Source organism: Syngnathus scovelli, chromosome 16 (assembly GCF_024217435.2).
Source record: "Syngnathus scovelli strain Florida chromosome 16, RoL_Ssco_1.2, whole genome shotgun sequence".
Lineage (NCBI taxonomy): Eukaryota > Metazoa > Chordata > Actinopteri > Syngnathiformes > Syngnathidae > Syngnathus > Syngnathus scovelli.
This window is the reverse complement of record NC_090862.1, coordinates 653,873-667,932: the sequence shown is the minus strand read 5'-3', so window position 1 is coordinate 667,932 and position 14,060 is coordinate 653,873. Positions and strand designations below refer to the sequence as shown.

The 14,060-nt window shown below is 51.9% G+C and overlaps 3 protein-coding genes across 5 annotated transcripts in view; 1 reads left to right on the top strand and 2 right to left on the bottom strand.

The window, feature by feature from the left end:
• asic2 (acid-sensing (proton-gated) ion channel 2) overlaps positions 1 to 8,014 on the bottom strand; it is a 61,978-nt gene extending 53,964 nt beyond the window's left edge. The window contains exons 1-3 of the mRNA XM_049745131.2: positions 7,317 to 8,014; positions 6,054 to 6,375; positions 4,649 to 5,277 (exon numbers count right to left, since the gene is read on the bottom strand). Of these exons, the coding sequence (XP_049601088.1) occupies positions 4,649 to 5,221 (573 nt within the window). The 5' untranslated portion in view covers positions 5,222 to 5,277; positions 6,054 to 6,375; positions 7,317 to 8,014. The remainder of the gene's footprint in view (positions 1 to 4,648; positions 5,278 to 6,053; positions 6,376 to 7,316) is intronic.
• Positions 8,015 to 8,161: 147 nt separating this feature from the next.
• hrob (homologous recombination factor with OB-fold) lies at positions 8,162 to 11,311 on the bottom strand. The gene is made up of 10 exons (XM_049745128.2): positions 11,193 to 11,311; positions 11,022 to 11,072; positions 9,768 to 10,904; positions 9,597 to 9,680; positions 9,331 to 9,462; positions 9,104 to 9,212; positions 8,916 to 9,001; positions 8,709 to 8,831; positions 8,502 to 8,628; positions 8,162 to 8,416 (listed from the first exon to the last, which is right to left on the bottom strand). Exons 1-10 carry the CDS (start codon positions 11,193 to 11,195, stop codon positions 8,364 to 8,366), a joined length of 1,905 nt encoding a protein of 634 aa, XP_049601085.1. The 5' UTR covers positions 11,196 to 11,311; the 3' UTR covers positions 8,162 to 8,363.
• Positions 11,312 to 11,844: 533 nt separating this feature from the next.
• asb16 (ankyrin repeat and SOCS box containing 16) lies at positions 11,845 to 13,953 on the top strand. Of its 3 annotated transcripts, none has more exons than XM_049745135.1 (6): positions 11,845 to 12,057; positions 12,133 to 12,220; positions 12,506 to 12,773; positions 12,860 to 13,268; positions 13,334 to 13,417; positions 13,590 to 13,953. In XM_049745135.1, exons 1-6 carry the CDS (start codon positions 11,845 to 11,847, stop codon positions 13,881 to 13,883), a joined length of 1,356 nt encoding a protein of 451 aa, XP_049601092.1. In that variant the 3' UTR covers positions 13,884 to 13,953. The 3 variants fall into 3 exon arrangements, with proteins under 3 accessions (XP_049601092.1, XP_049601091.2, XP_068509469.1); XM_068653368.1 differs by having other exon boundaries at positions 11,924 to 12,057; positions 12,153 to 12,220; XM_049745134.2 differs by having other exon boundaries at positions 11,890 to 12,220.
• Positions 13,954 to 14,060: the final 107 nt, after the last annotated feature.

Here is a 14,060-nt window from a genome sequence, read left to right as displayed (position 1 = left end):
GCCGGCAAACAAAGTTGACGCTAATTGTTTTGTGCAGGAGCGAGCGCGGATAGCACGGACGGACGGGGCTAGCTACTGGCGGCGCAAAGAGAAGGAGCTTGGCCTCCAGTTGGCCTGCAGCTCAGCAGCCACTTTGACCGTGTTAGAATGAATATCAAAGGCAGCATAAGCGTTGACTTTCAAGGTAGTCGGCCAAAGGACGAGTTGATAATGGGCTTTAAAACGAATCTTTTCTAATCAAGGACCCGCGGCGTAGTCTGGGCAACCGTCACATTTGATGTCTTTAATGCTCTCAAGAGAATAACAAGGCAGCAGAGCCTCTTTCTATGGACTTCATTTACATTGCACCATGCCAACTAAGTGCATTTCAAGCCATTTTTTGCACATGCGACGGCGACGTACGTACATGGCACCAGAGGTTGTTGCCTGGTGACACGGTTACATTCGGGATTGAGCGCTCATTGGCGATTGGATACGCTGGCCAATGAGAACCATACGGGGCCTGCCTCCATTCATAAGCATATTGACGATATTTGCAACACCTTGAGCAGTGGGTGAAAAAGCTAAGCTTCATTTATTCAAGAAAAGACACTTTTGGCTTTCCTTTTGCTGGAGAAAAAACAAAAAAATCAATAGTTCTGCACTCAAGGCTGTCATAAGGGAAGTCATTCGAGTCTGGCAGTGACAAACGTTTCAGTCTCGGCGCTCCTCACAATGGAGGAAGCGAGCGACGCGCTGAGCCACAAGCACGTGTCCGTTTGGTGCTCTGACTCGGGCACAAAAATCCTTGACACCTTACTGGAACCAAGAAGGAGAGTTTACACTTCTTGCTCAAATGCTAACGGCGTTACAAAAAAAGCAAAGCCTAACAAACAATAAGATTGAAAGACACGTGTACAGACAGCGGACACGGCAGATTATTTATTTCTACACGTTACTGTCAGAGGAACAGGCGGCTAAAAGCATTCCCGTGTATTACGGCACGGAGGGATGACCCCGCATCCTGTCTCGTCTTTTCACGGCCTCACCTTTCATTTATCTGGCCGTTCGCTCGCTCGCTCGCTCGCTCGGGCAGCACACTGGCCAGATGTAATTTTGTTGAGCGAAAGGGTAGCAGACGACATTTTATAAGCATACTGCGGTGCTGAACAAATGGGCTTCCATTAAAAGAGCGGGTGATAAAAAAAAAAAAAAAGGAGGTTAATATAGGTTTCTTTTTTTTTTTTAGTCCTTAGGCTTCCGTCATGCAAGGCAGAAACATAAAAGATGCTGTTAAACAAGACGGGCTTTTATGAGAGACACTCTTAAAAGTCCGCCAGTCACACTGTCCTGCCGGGAAACGAGAAACAAACCCCGCTGATTAGTTGCCACGTTTGAAACTTGGCTTTTAAGTCGACTCGCTTATTGTTATATTCTTAACTGGCTGAGGAAATAATAGCAAACTGCCGGGGTCGGGAGCGAGACGGGATCCTAATATTTAGTGCAAATCAGAAGTTGATTGCGAGGGGTAACAAAATTGCAGTCATCCTAGCCATAGCCTGGTACCAAATGCATCCTAGCCATAGCCTGGTACCAAATGGGCCAGGGACCGCTACTGCTTGGTAGCGGGTTGAAGAGAGCAAGCGCAGGAACGGCGGCGGGTTGGAAAGCACACATTTTCAATTCATCGCAGACGGGGGATGATTATTTGTCGTTTTCAGCATTTACAAAAGAATTCAACGAGGTTATTGAATTCTTAATTCAATTGTGAATTCTGCACCAAAAATGACTGAAGCGTCGTCTTGAACACGCACAACTGACTACGGTGTGAAAGGGCCGTCTGATGGATGTTTTTAGCACAACAAAACACACGGCGTTATAATTAGCACTTTTCTCTTGTTGGCCTGCATGAACATCCAGAGGAATATGACCTCATCTACAGCGGTGTGTTTGCTTTTGGAAGCTGTCCACTAAGCAGTCAATAAATAAAAGTCATAAAAGTATGAGATATAGATGGAGGCAAGACCACAAGCCAAATCCATGCCTTTCCACTGTTTACACCACTGGCATCATCATCATCATCATCATCCACACTTTACAGAGTGTGCGTGGGCCAGGTTCCAGCCTCTCCTCCTCTAAGCACATTTAATGGCACAGGTCTCAGACGTGCCAGGATGTGTTTGAAAAAAAGTGCATCTAGGACTGAGGTGATCGGCAGAGAAAAGTGCGGAAGATCCGCCCACTTACGGCGTCCGGGTCGAAATCAGCCCGCGTCCGGAACGAACTAACGAGCAGCTAATTTGTAAAAGACCACAGGGAGTGAGCGAGCGAGCGAGCGAGCAATCAGCTTTGGGGGATTCGCTCGCAAAGACAAATGACAATGCTCACGCTGTGGAATATTTATAGACGTTCTATAGGCCAATGCAGAAAGTTTGCAAACAATCCACGCCAGGATATGAGCAAAGGAAATTTCAACGCAAACAAAGGAGTGCTACATTTATATTTACAAGCAAAAACGAGTGCCACATTTAAATCGATATGATACAAGCTCCATCTGTGTGTAGATTATCCTGGTTTTACTGCCCCCTGGTGACCAAAGTGCACGCGCGCGTGCGTGCGCACACACCCCACAAGGAGCAGCACAGTGTTCATTGAATTGAGGGGAAAAATATGGCATTCATTCTTTAGATTTGGTTTCACCATTGTATGCGTTAAGAAAATACAAGAATAGAGTGCTCGGCTCATTTACAAACGATGACCAAAGTTGTGACATTTTATTCATTGGCGTCTCCTGAAGTAATGATCCAGTCGTTCAATGATTAACTATGTCTGGGTTCCCTTCCCACTCTGTCTATCGCGGCATCAAGTTCCCAGTTAGCATGCAAAATTGCACGCAGCTGACCTCACCGAGCTTCTTTTCCACTGCCGAGCCACACGACACGGAAAGCCTTGCTTACGGTACCTGGCCTGGTGCCACGGGAGAACATTTGCAACCCGGAAGAAAGTGATGTCATGAGGAATTCTTTCCAATGTGCCAGTTCTATTTCAATGCGGAAGATTCCAGATTTGACAACGTCAAGGGAAGACCAAATCTACGCACGCACGTGTTGACAACGATGCGAGGTGACGCTCACGCCGTGCTTCTGTGCAAAATGGCATGACGCCCGTGACAGCTTCCAGTTTGGGGATTTTTCGGCATCCGCGGGCGGGGAGGTGAAGGTACGTCGCTACGGTAAGGCCAGCTGACAAGCCGGGCGGGAGCAGCTGCAGCAACAGGCGGCCAAACACAACGAGGCCTTCTCGCGGCCTCTCTTGTCAAGTCCATTACAAAGCCACTTTCCGACGTGACCTACGACATCCAAGATGGCCGGCCGCTAAGGGGAGACAAGCGGGGACTCGCCAGGCTACGCAGGCTAACCGCGACAGAAGAGGGCAAGCCGACTGTCACAATGAGTCCAAACTGAAGAAAATGGAATCAACCTGCAGTCTAGTCATGGCCAACAGAAATGGAAAAAGCGAAAAGACTCATTTGTGCCAAGTAAATATTTGAATTCTTTGAAGTGCAATCTCTTTTTCAGTTTAGTTTACTAAAAAAGACTTTACAAACGTCATTGCCCTTATTGTGTAAAAACAACACAGCAAATTGTTTCGGAGCAAACCGCTTGCTTGATTTGTTGTGCTGACCGACCGACCGACCGACCGACACGGTTGCCACAAACATGAATAATTAACACCTTCAAGTTGTTCCATCTTAAACTAGCCTTTAATGGAATGGAGTCAGACCGCCAAGGCCAAAAGCGTATCAGCAGTGTATCAGCAGCACATCAGCAGCACATCAGCAGCACATCAGCAGCACATCAGCAGCACATCAGCAGCACATCAGCAGCACATCAGCAGCACATCAGCAGCACATCAGCCTCATATCAGCAGCATATCAGCAGCATATCAGCAGCATATCCAACAGCCAGAGGCTGGGCCGTTATGTTTACAGCGCGTGCCGGCCGACGTGACCCAACCGGACCGGACCGGACCGCCCCGCCCCGCCTTAACAATTCATACACTACGCTTAGCACCTTCATGCATTATTGAGTGAGAAATGGAAGAAAAGTTGCATGGTGAATGGCAAGTACAGGGAAAGCGCGCTATTCAAATGGTTGACAATTGCCATGATGGAAGCCACGCCAGAACCACAGCACCAAGACCAAAGCATTTGTAGACCACCTTCAAACATGACACACTGAGAGTTGAGGGGGGAAAAAAAGGACCCCGGCTTCCTGAATGGAACCAATTCATTCTTGGCCCCTGCCTCGCTCGCCTCACTCAACCTTAAGTTTTGTGGCAAGTCAGAGAAAAGTTTTTGCATTAAGTCGCAGACAAAAGAGCAACGGCAACTTTTGGAAACAAGCAACTCTTAACAATTCAGAACACGCGAGAGCTAACAATCGGCAACAAGCGGGTGTTGACTTTGCTCTGACATGAAGGCCTTGAAAAGATCACGCGCTTTCAATTGGGCAGCCGGAACGCGCCAAACGAACCCTGAACGCAGAGAGAGCCCATCGGGCCAAAGAAAGCCTGGGAGGAAAAGATGCACTTTCAATCCACAAGCCGGCGACTCATCCGTGAACCCGACTGACATTTTCCTCGATTCCGCCGCCGCGCACGCACTTACCGTCTGGAAGTCTCGGTGGCTGCACTCGTCTCCTTGGTAGCGGCAGTAGAGCATCATCTCCCGCAGGTCGTGTCCCACGCGCTCGGCAAACTCGCGCATGCTGAAAGCCTTGGGCTTGTACGCCGTGAAGTTGGCGCGCTCCCGCAGGAAGTCCAGCACGTCGGGCTCGGCCAGGTGAGGCTGCGAGACGTTCAGGTGCACGTCCAGCAGCGCCAGCAGCTCGCCGGCGTGGTACAGGTCATTGCGCGTCAGCCGCCCGAAGCGGTAGGCGTTGAGGTTGCACACGGTGACGGCGGGGAAGACCAGGCTGCCCGACACCACTGCGTCCACGCTGGTCACGTGAGGGAAGGACAGGAAGTAGGCCAGACGCTCGGCGCTCTCCAGGGCCAGCAGGGCCGTGCAGGTCAACAGAGCCGCCGCCCACAGGAGGCGGCGCGCCGTCCCGCCGCCGCCGCCCGAGTAGGGGAAGACGAAGCGCAGGCCGTGCAGGGTGCTGCCCAAGGCGAAGGCCCGCCAGGAGCCCGGACGCAGGCTGGAGCTCTCTCGGCTTCCGCAGCTCTCTTTCAGGTCCATCGTCGGCGGGGGCTCTGTCACCTCGGGAAGCCCGCTCTTCCCCCACACTCTCGCACCTGCGCCCAATATACAAGTCGTCTTTAGAAGGGTCAAGGGCCGTCATCAAAGAAATCAAATGGAATGGGGAAAAAAAATTGTGCATTAAAATGAAGAGAAATAAAGAACAGGTTTGATTTTGTTCACATTGACAATCAAATGTATGTTTAAAATACAATGAAAATCTAAATCAAAATGAATGTCTTCCAATAAAATCTAATTGAAATTTATTTTAAATGTTAAATAAATTTGGAGAAATAGAAAAAAGTTTAACAACATTGAAAAAAGATAGAATTTATATATATTACTATTCAATGACAAAAACAAAATAAATGCCAAAGTATACACAAAATGGGAAAACTAAAAGCGTGTATATCTAAAATTACAAATTCAAAGAAAAATGAGAGAAAATTCAACAATACTTCATTTTGAACGGAAACGTCAAGGCAACCATCCTGGTCCCATCCATGCCATCCTGTACGCACGCACGCACGCACGCACTCACTCACTCACTCACTCACTCACTCACTCACTCACTCACGCACTCACGCACTCACGCACTCACGCACTCACTCACTCACTCACTCACTCACTCACTCACTCACTCACTCACTCACCAAATTCCATAGTGACAGGACTCAAGCAGCCACTCTTGCGTGCAATCTTACACACACATCACACATATGTCCAAGCGTGCCAGATTCTCCCATGCACACAACTGACGGATGGATGGATGGATGGACGGACGGACGGACGGACGGACGGACGGACAGACAGACAGACAGACGGCCAGCACCTTTCGTCTTCAGCCTAGCGAGCGAGGAGACATCCGGTGCGAGTGTGTGAGATGAGGGACGGAGGAGGCTGGCTGCTGGCTGGCCGCTGGCTGGCCGCTGGCTGGCTGCTGGCTGGCTGGCTGGCTGGCTGGCTGGCTGGCTGCTGGGTGGCTGGCTGGCTGGCTGGGTGGCTGGCTGGCTGGCTGCTGGCTGGCGAACTGGCTCAGCCTTTTGTGATCCAAGCCAGTGTTTAGTCGCGCACGCCCATCCAAACTCTTCCTGGCGTCCTCCGTCCGGCTACATCCGCTCGCCCGCCTCTTTCCTGCTCATCTGTGGTGGCGCCTGACAACGGCGGAGAAAGAGAGAGGGAGTGCGTGAGAGAGAAAAGAGAGGAGGGGGGCGAGAAAAAAGGTTGGTCGACTCCCTCCCCTCCCCTCCCCTCCTTCCCGCCCGCACACTTCCACATCCCGTCACCTCAGATAGACACAGGCGGACGGACGAGAAGCAGGAAGATGGCTAAGACGCAGACTGACAGACAAATGGACGGATAGTAGTGCTTCGTGGAGGAGTGTGGGGGGTATTTGGTGTCATGGGAAGTGAAGCAGAAGTGAGCTGTGATGTTGGGAAGGAGGGAGCAGGACTAAAAAAGAAACTTGAGGCGGGGGGAGGTCAGAGGTAGCACGCCATCGCTGGCTGGCACACCAAGGGAGATGAGGAAAGCATCCTTGTTGTGAGACTCTTCATATGGGGGAAGAAGGCAGGCAGGAGGGACGGACTGTGATGCTCATGCCAAAAAAACTGGCGGGCAATGTAACCTCTCAGTGTACATTTTAAACGGTGTAATGAAAAGTACTATGGGGGAAAAAAAAAAAAGATTAATATAAGAACGTTAAAACGATTAAAAAACATAAAAATTAACATCTATAGTTAAAAAAAAAATGCCCCAAAAAACAACAGATTAAAATACACAAAAACACAGTGCTGTGCTTGCCAAAATCAACAGATGATTCTATAAAAAGACGTTGTTTGTTTTTTTGTAAAAGTGCAAATGGAACATACACAAAAGAGCAATTGCGGGTTTCCATGTGTCCCCTTCAACTCCAAGCATTATAAAAACTGACTTGGAGCCTCAAAAAAATACGTCACGGAGGAAAAGGTAGCAAACATCAAATATGAAAGCCTTCACTGAACAAAAGGGGTGATTTCTAGCAAGCGTATAAAAGAGAAAAGTTGGACTTTTACGGTACTCCCTCCAAAATGGCGAAAGTTGACAGTTCACCTACTTTCCAGCTGGCCTTGCAATTTGGTGGCTTTGGCGACGATATTCATGACTCTGCGGCTGTAGCTGCAGTTGCCCTTCTAATAAAGGAAGCAAGTTTCCAGTCGCCCCATTTATGTTTAATGAAGGCACTTTAGCGTGACTTTCCCGCACCTCGTCCGTCTTCCGGTATCCACAACATAATTGTCATTAGGACGACGTGCGTCCGTGACGTCATTTTGGAACCGCCTCCAATTACCCAAGGAATCTCCTTATCTCCCGAGCTGTATTTAATAACGAATCCTACTCCTTTACGGGATGACAGTGTTGAATTATTTCTCACGCTAAGAAAGATAAATATCAGACACGATAGGATCACTTCTACCACGTGACTTGGAAATCACAATGACCCCTCCCCTGGCTGGTAAGCTACTTGCCTGCAGGCAAACGATGCGGTCGGCCCTCCTGAACCGCGAGCTCAATCATTTTTACTCCTTTGCATTTTTGTTCCTCACAGAAAGTTGATTTCACCTTCTCACACACTCAAATTGATTATTTGATGCCCTTTTTTAAAATCATAATTTAATGGAGGGATGAAAAATGTCACCTTCCCCCAGGGACTCAATTTAACTGAGGATGAAAAGAAAAGTGTCAAATTAGGGCCGGTGCGTAAAGAGTAATTACGATTGCTGAGTGCATTTTTAATGGAATATCAAGCATCATCAGGCATAATTATGCGCCCCATTTGCATATGTAGCAGGAGAGGCTGTGAAAGTTTCAAGGCAAATTATGATTAAATAAATGATATTAACAAAGGATACAATTTACATTTTTGCCTTCAACAAATTCAAACTAATTTCCAAACCATCATCCAACAAACCAATCAACCCATTTATTATCAATCACCGTTGGCCTGTATCAATCAATGTGAGAAAAGAATGTTGCAATACCTTTTTCTTTGCTAATATCAACAGAGAAAGCCACTTGGGGCACTTTTAAACAACAACCAAAAATTGCACAGTTTTGCATGTTTTGAACATTTTCACAATGACATCGGGGTCCGTTGTCAAACTCAAAGACTGTAAGTGTCCTCGGAGAGCGCCACCAACAGCTCATCAAGGTCATCTGCAATCAAGTGTGACCAGCCCCTTTTATTAGTCTGAAATGGTTACACAATCGTTTGGCATCCTACACACTTTAGCGCACCCACCTGCGTCCCATCCTGAAGCTTGCGGGCTTCCATCTTTGCATTTGGTCCCGTCGTCGGCACCGGCGTTGTCATCGTCAAACACCAGCTGCATGCAGCTCACAGGCTCGACGGCGGGCGAGGGCTCCTCCTTGAAAGAAAGAAAGAAAAACAAAATTTGAAGGGCAGACAGTGTGCCGATGCTTGCCGATTTGGGTGCGCGTCGCCCACCAGAACCGACGGCGGCGGCAGCTGCCCCTTGTGGCAGCCTCCATCTGGTGAATAGATCCTGAGAAGGTTGTTAGGCGTCACGTTGAGGTAGTGGTTGCAATGGGAGGGGGAGAACACGCCCACCTACAAGAAAATACCACACTGGCTTTCAGATCAAAGGATCTTGGTGACGCTTTTCTTTTTTTTATCTAAAAAGTGTTTTCTCACTTGTTTGAGAAGAAGCACGGCGCCAACCTTCAGTTCCCCAAAGCGCTCCTCCAGGAGGCGCCGATGCACCGTGCCCCGGATCTCACCTTTAGTCAACAATATGGCCGTGTCCATTGCTGTGCAGGAATAGTACAGTGTGTGTTGTGTGTGTGTGTGTGTGTGTGTGTTTGTTTTGCATCCGCACGTGCCTGTAGGATCCCTGAACACGGCCTTAGCGTCGGCATGCGTGTGGGTGATACTCTTGAGCATCACGGCCATGTTTGGCACTTTGTTTTTGTTCAGCTGCTTCAAAGCTGCCTGCCACCACCACAACGAAACAAGACATAAGAAAAGAAAAAAATGACTGAAAGCAAAGCAGGCAGGCAGGCAAGCAAGCAAGAGAGCGAGAGAGAGAGAGAGAGAGAGAGAGAGAGACCTTGCGGAGCACCATAACCACGCTGAAGGAGCACAGGAAGCACGCCGGGTTCCGATCGTCCAGTCCCATCTCGGCCTTCATGGCCGCCCAGGGGCCGCCAAAATCCTCTTCCTCACTTTGGGAGCAGGAAACCTGGACAAAGGTATTGGGACACATGTGGTTGCCCTCTCCAATAATCCGCTCTCAATTTCAAAAAGACGCCTGCGCTAACCGCAACGTTATTGTGCTTCCCTGAGATCATGCGAATATTGCACGCCGTTCATTACCTGGTGTGGAAGACGAGCCGCCACACCGTAGGCGGGAATCTGGGGAACAGACACCACAATCTCATCCAGACTGCGACTGGGTGGCTGGGGAAAAGGAACAAACTCATTAACTGACATCATTTGGACAGGAAAACCATCTTAGATGGATGACGTCAACGCTTCGAAACCGACCTCCTCCGGGAGGAGCCCCGCCGGGCCCGGGAAGCGCCGAGTCTTGGGCGGCCGAGGCTCCGAGCGAGGCCTCTTGCGGGACACCTTGTTTGACGCAGACACCAGCTGCACCAGGTGGTTTGTCAGCAACGGTGTGCTGAGGGGGTGCGGACTAAAGGCGGGAGATGAAGAGGGGGAGGGTACGAGCGCGGGTGAAACCGTCTCAAAGAGGCCCCGAGGCGGACCTGAGGGCCCTGGGGTGCTCCGCGCCGCTCGCTGAGGCTTGCCGTGACTCCTGGAAAGAGTGTTTGGGGCTAGCGAGGTGGCTGTGGAGGTTGGCGCTCTAAGGGTCCCTCCACCTAGGGCTTGGAGCGGGCCAGAGGGTACGGCTAAACGTTCACACGCCTCCAAGTCGGCAAGGTCCAAGTCCCAGTCGTCAAAGTCATCCTGAGCGGCGACATTGGCGCTGGGCTTCTGCAGTAACCCCGAGGGGGGCTCGGTGACATGGCGTGCGGTAGGTGCAAGGGAGTGAGCTGGTCGCTCATCGCTCGGCTGAAGGAGGTTAGATCCCGAGCCTCGAGTGACCACGGGGGTGGCACCCAGCGGGCGGAATGCCACAACGGCGGTGGGGACGGGACACGGCTGCCCGTTGGCCCTCCCCGAGTCCGATTCGGGGGACGGAAGAGCGCAAGCTGGAGCGCTCGAAGAAGGCTTCCGCAAGGTTTTCCGGCCCAGAGGCCGGAATGGCTCATTGGTGCCGGGGCTCCCCTGTGCCCCCACATGGGGCTTAGGGAGGCTCAGTGCGGGTGGCAAACTGGGCCTCAGGAAATGAGCGCCTGAGGTAAGGTCCTGCAAAGCCGGAGTAAGCTGATTTGAGGCGAGCAAAGACTCCACATTTGGCTGGAGGAGGCTGGCGCCGGGTTCTCTCGGAGGAACCCGTGTGATAGCGGGCCTCGACCCAAACCCCAAGCGGGGCTCATGGGGCTCAGGGTTTACCGGTAGGTGGCGGTGGAAAGCCCGAGCCCCCGAGGACAGCTTCCGTAAAGTCGGTGCAACTGTTTCCGAAGTGGACGCTCTCTGGAGGTTGGTGCCGGAATGGCGAGTTGCATCCACAGGGTGGGATGGCACAGTGGCGGCCCAGTGAGTCCCCAGCAAGTCCTGACGCACAAACAATACGAGGGAGGCCTCGTCAACAACATTTTGCGGTCATGCTGACGTAAAGGTGGTCCGTGTGCCGCCAGCGAGCGGTGACAGGTGACAGGTGTGTTTGATCACCTCGTCGTCAAAGTCCTCGCCTATGCTGAACAGCCCACCCAGATGGCAGCTCTGTAAAAAGCCAAAGCTCGTTTTGAATATATAGCAAAGATGTTGGCGACTTCAAAGGAAAAGGACGCTCATGCTAGCGTGCAAGCTAACGTTTCGCCTAATACGAGCTCACTTACTTACCATCGCACACACGACGGGTCACAAGACGTCGAAGGAAGGACGTTTGCTCCTTGTTGTTTTCAAGTGATTTGGTGCTACAAAGTGGCTAACTGCTTAGCTTGCTAGTGTTGGTGTGCTGGGCTAGTGAGGAGAAAACACCGGTGAGCCCGCGACTCACGTTCAAACGTCATGACGTACGTGTTTTGACGAAGAACAAGCAAGTCTGTTGAGATAGTACCCCTCCCTCCCTCACTCCATCCACCGCCTGCCGTTGTATTTTATTTCTTTTTTTCTTGCATCGAGTATACCCGTATGTAGCACGCGCGCCTGCCTCCCGGTTCGACGTGGTCCGTCGGCTTAGCGATAAATAGCACAGCCATAATTCATAAACACCAATTACATGTATGATTTGCTGTTTGTTTCTATGCTTGTCAACACCGCCACCTATTGAGCATTTTAGAAATGTACAGGTATCAGTTTACACAGAGCCCAGTATCTATTATTAACCGAGTACGAGTTGTCATTTGGCAACCCTGTATACGCTTGAGCATAAAAGAGAGGAACAAATGTGCTTCTAATGAGGCTCTAAGTGTTTGCGATTCCCGCTGCGGGTGAGTCCGACCTTTTTGGAAGTATTTTTCGAACCCGTTTGAAGAAATCCAATGGAAGTTACATGGTGCAGCAGCTTTTTCTCTCTGTTCTCCAAGAAACGAACGTCATGTCCAAGGACGCCTTTCCCATCTCATCCACATCACTGCGCTCCCTGAGGCTCGAGCAGGAGTTGCAAGACTGGGAGGACGCACGAAGGGCCCTGGCCCAGAGGCGCGCACTCACCCGAGACCCGCTACCGAGAGCCCCCCGCAGGGCTACGCAACGGCTCCAGGAGGTGCGGGCCGCCCCGCCTATCGTCCGCTGCCGAGACGCTGCCATCCACAATACCTTCATGTGCGGGGACATGAAGGGGGTGTATGCCGTCCTCAGGGACCCCGCCATGCTCAACGCTCAGATGGAGACGGTGCATGAGGAGATGACGTGGGCCCCGGAGATGGGTACGTCCCTCCAGCTCAGCGGTCGGTGGCTGGCAAACTCACTTAGTAACTCGATGTGGCTGGACTCACACAAAGCAAAACGCCGTAGGAAGGCTAACACCGTTGCTGCAGTAGCAGCTACGATTCCTGAAGCTTGCCAGCCACTTGGTTGTGAAAGTCTTCTTTGTCTATGTCGGAGTGGGAGCGTTCCCACTTGGCCACCGTTCTTTCTCCTAATCCTTCAGCAGCCCTAACCCTAACTTTGACTCCATTCCAGAGTGTATGTACCTTGTGTTCCTCGCTCAGGCATATGGACCATAAGCTCCAAGGTGAAGCAGACGTCCGCCCTGCGCCTGGCTTCCGGCGGTGGGCACGCAGCGTGCGTGGAGGAGCTCTTGTCCCGCGGAGCCGAGGTGAACGCTGAGCCGGGAGGCGCCACGGCGCTCCACGATGCCTGCGCGGGAGGACACGCCGCCTGCGTCAAACTCTTGCTGGCCCACGGAGCGGACGCGCAGCTGCTGACGGCCGACGGAAGCGCTCCTCTTCACCTGTGCACCTCACCCCTCTCGTTACCGTGAGCTCGGGAGGGTTATCGTCGCCCGTCGGGAGGATTATTGTCGCCCGCTACCCATGCGACCGGACGTGAAAATGCACCCGCAGGTGTGCCGAGCTGCTTCTGGACGACGGCGCCGACGTGAACGCGAGGACGGCCGAGTCCAGGCTTACTCCGCTGCACGTGGCCGCCTCCAGGGGCCTGGAGGGCCACGTGGAGCTGCTGCTCTCCCTCGGCGCCGACGTGCTGGCCACCAACCTGGAGGGGGAGACGGCTCTGAACGCCGCCTGCGCCAAAGCCGACAAGCCGCGGGAGGTGGGCGGCTACCTGGCCGTGGTGCGCAGGTTGCTGGACGCGGGCGCCGACCCGCGCACGGCGGGTAAGAAGCGACACACGCCGCTGCACAACGCTTGCCACAATTGCAGCCCGGCCATGGTGGAGCTGCTGCTGCGCTACGGAGCCAAGGCAGATGTCAGCAACAGCGCGGGCTACACGCCCTTGGAGTGTGCGCTGCAGGTACGACAGCACGCGACGGTCAAGAGAAGGAAGTCACACTGAACGCTGATTGCGGGTGCTTTCAGGCGCTGGAGGACAACTTGGACCAACAACCTGAAGCAGTGGTACAGATGCTCCTGAATCATGGAGCCAAACCTGTCCCACCGAAGGTTTGGAAAAGCCCCAGTCGAGATCATTTGGAGACTGTCTTCCTGGCTGGCTGGCTGGCTGGCTGGCTGGCTGGCTGGCTGGCTGGCTGGCTGGCCGGCTGGCTGGCCGGCTGGCCGGCTCGCTGACTTTCTTAACGTTAACATTGTGTTGTTCGCTGTTGTCTGCACGCAGACGTTGAAGCGGTGTGTCCTCTCTCCCGCAACCTTGGAGCTTCTCCTTAACTCGTACCCGTACGTCCCGCCGTGCGACTGGATGGAAGACGACGGCCCTCTCACGCGAGGACACGAGAGTTTCTTCCAACGAGTCCGTGAGCTGAGCGGTCAGCCTCGCTCACTGCAGCACCTCTGTCGCTGCGCTTTGCGTCGTTGCTTGGGGGCGCTTTGCCACTCGCAAGCGAGTCGACTGGACGTCCCCAGCTCGGTTCGGGATTACCTGCTGCTGCAGAATGACGGCACGCTGCACTAAATTTGGCCTTGATTTTTATTTTTTTTTTTGCTTGTTGGATCCATATCACATATAAAACAATATGATTTCACATGTTTTTCTCCAATTTTTCAAAAATAGCTGACAGAGAAAAATGTATCGTTGCAATTAGGACTGTAGCCTTACTTAAGTGTTTACCAAATGAAAAGACTCGCTCGC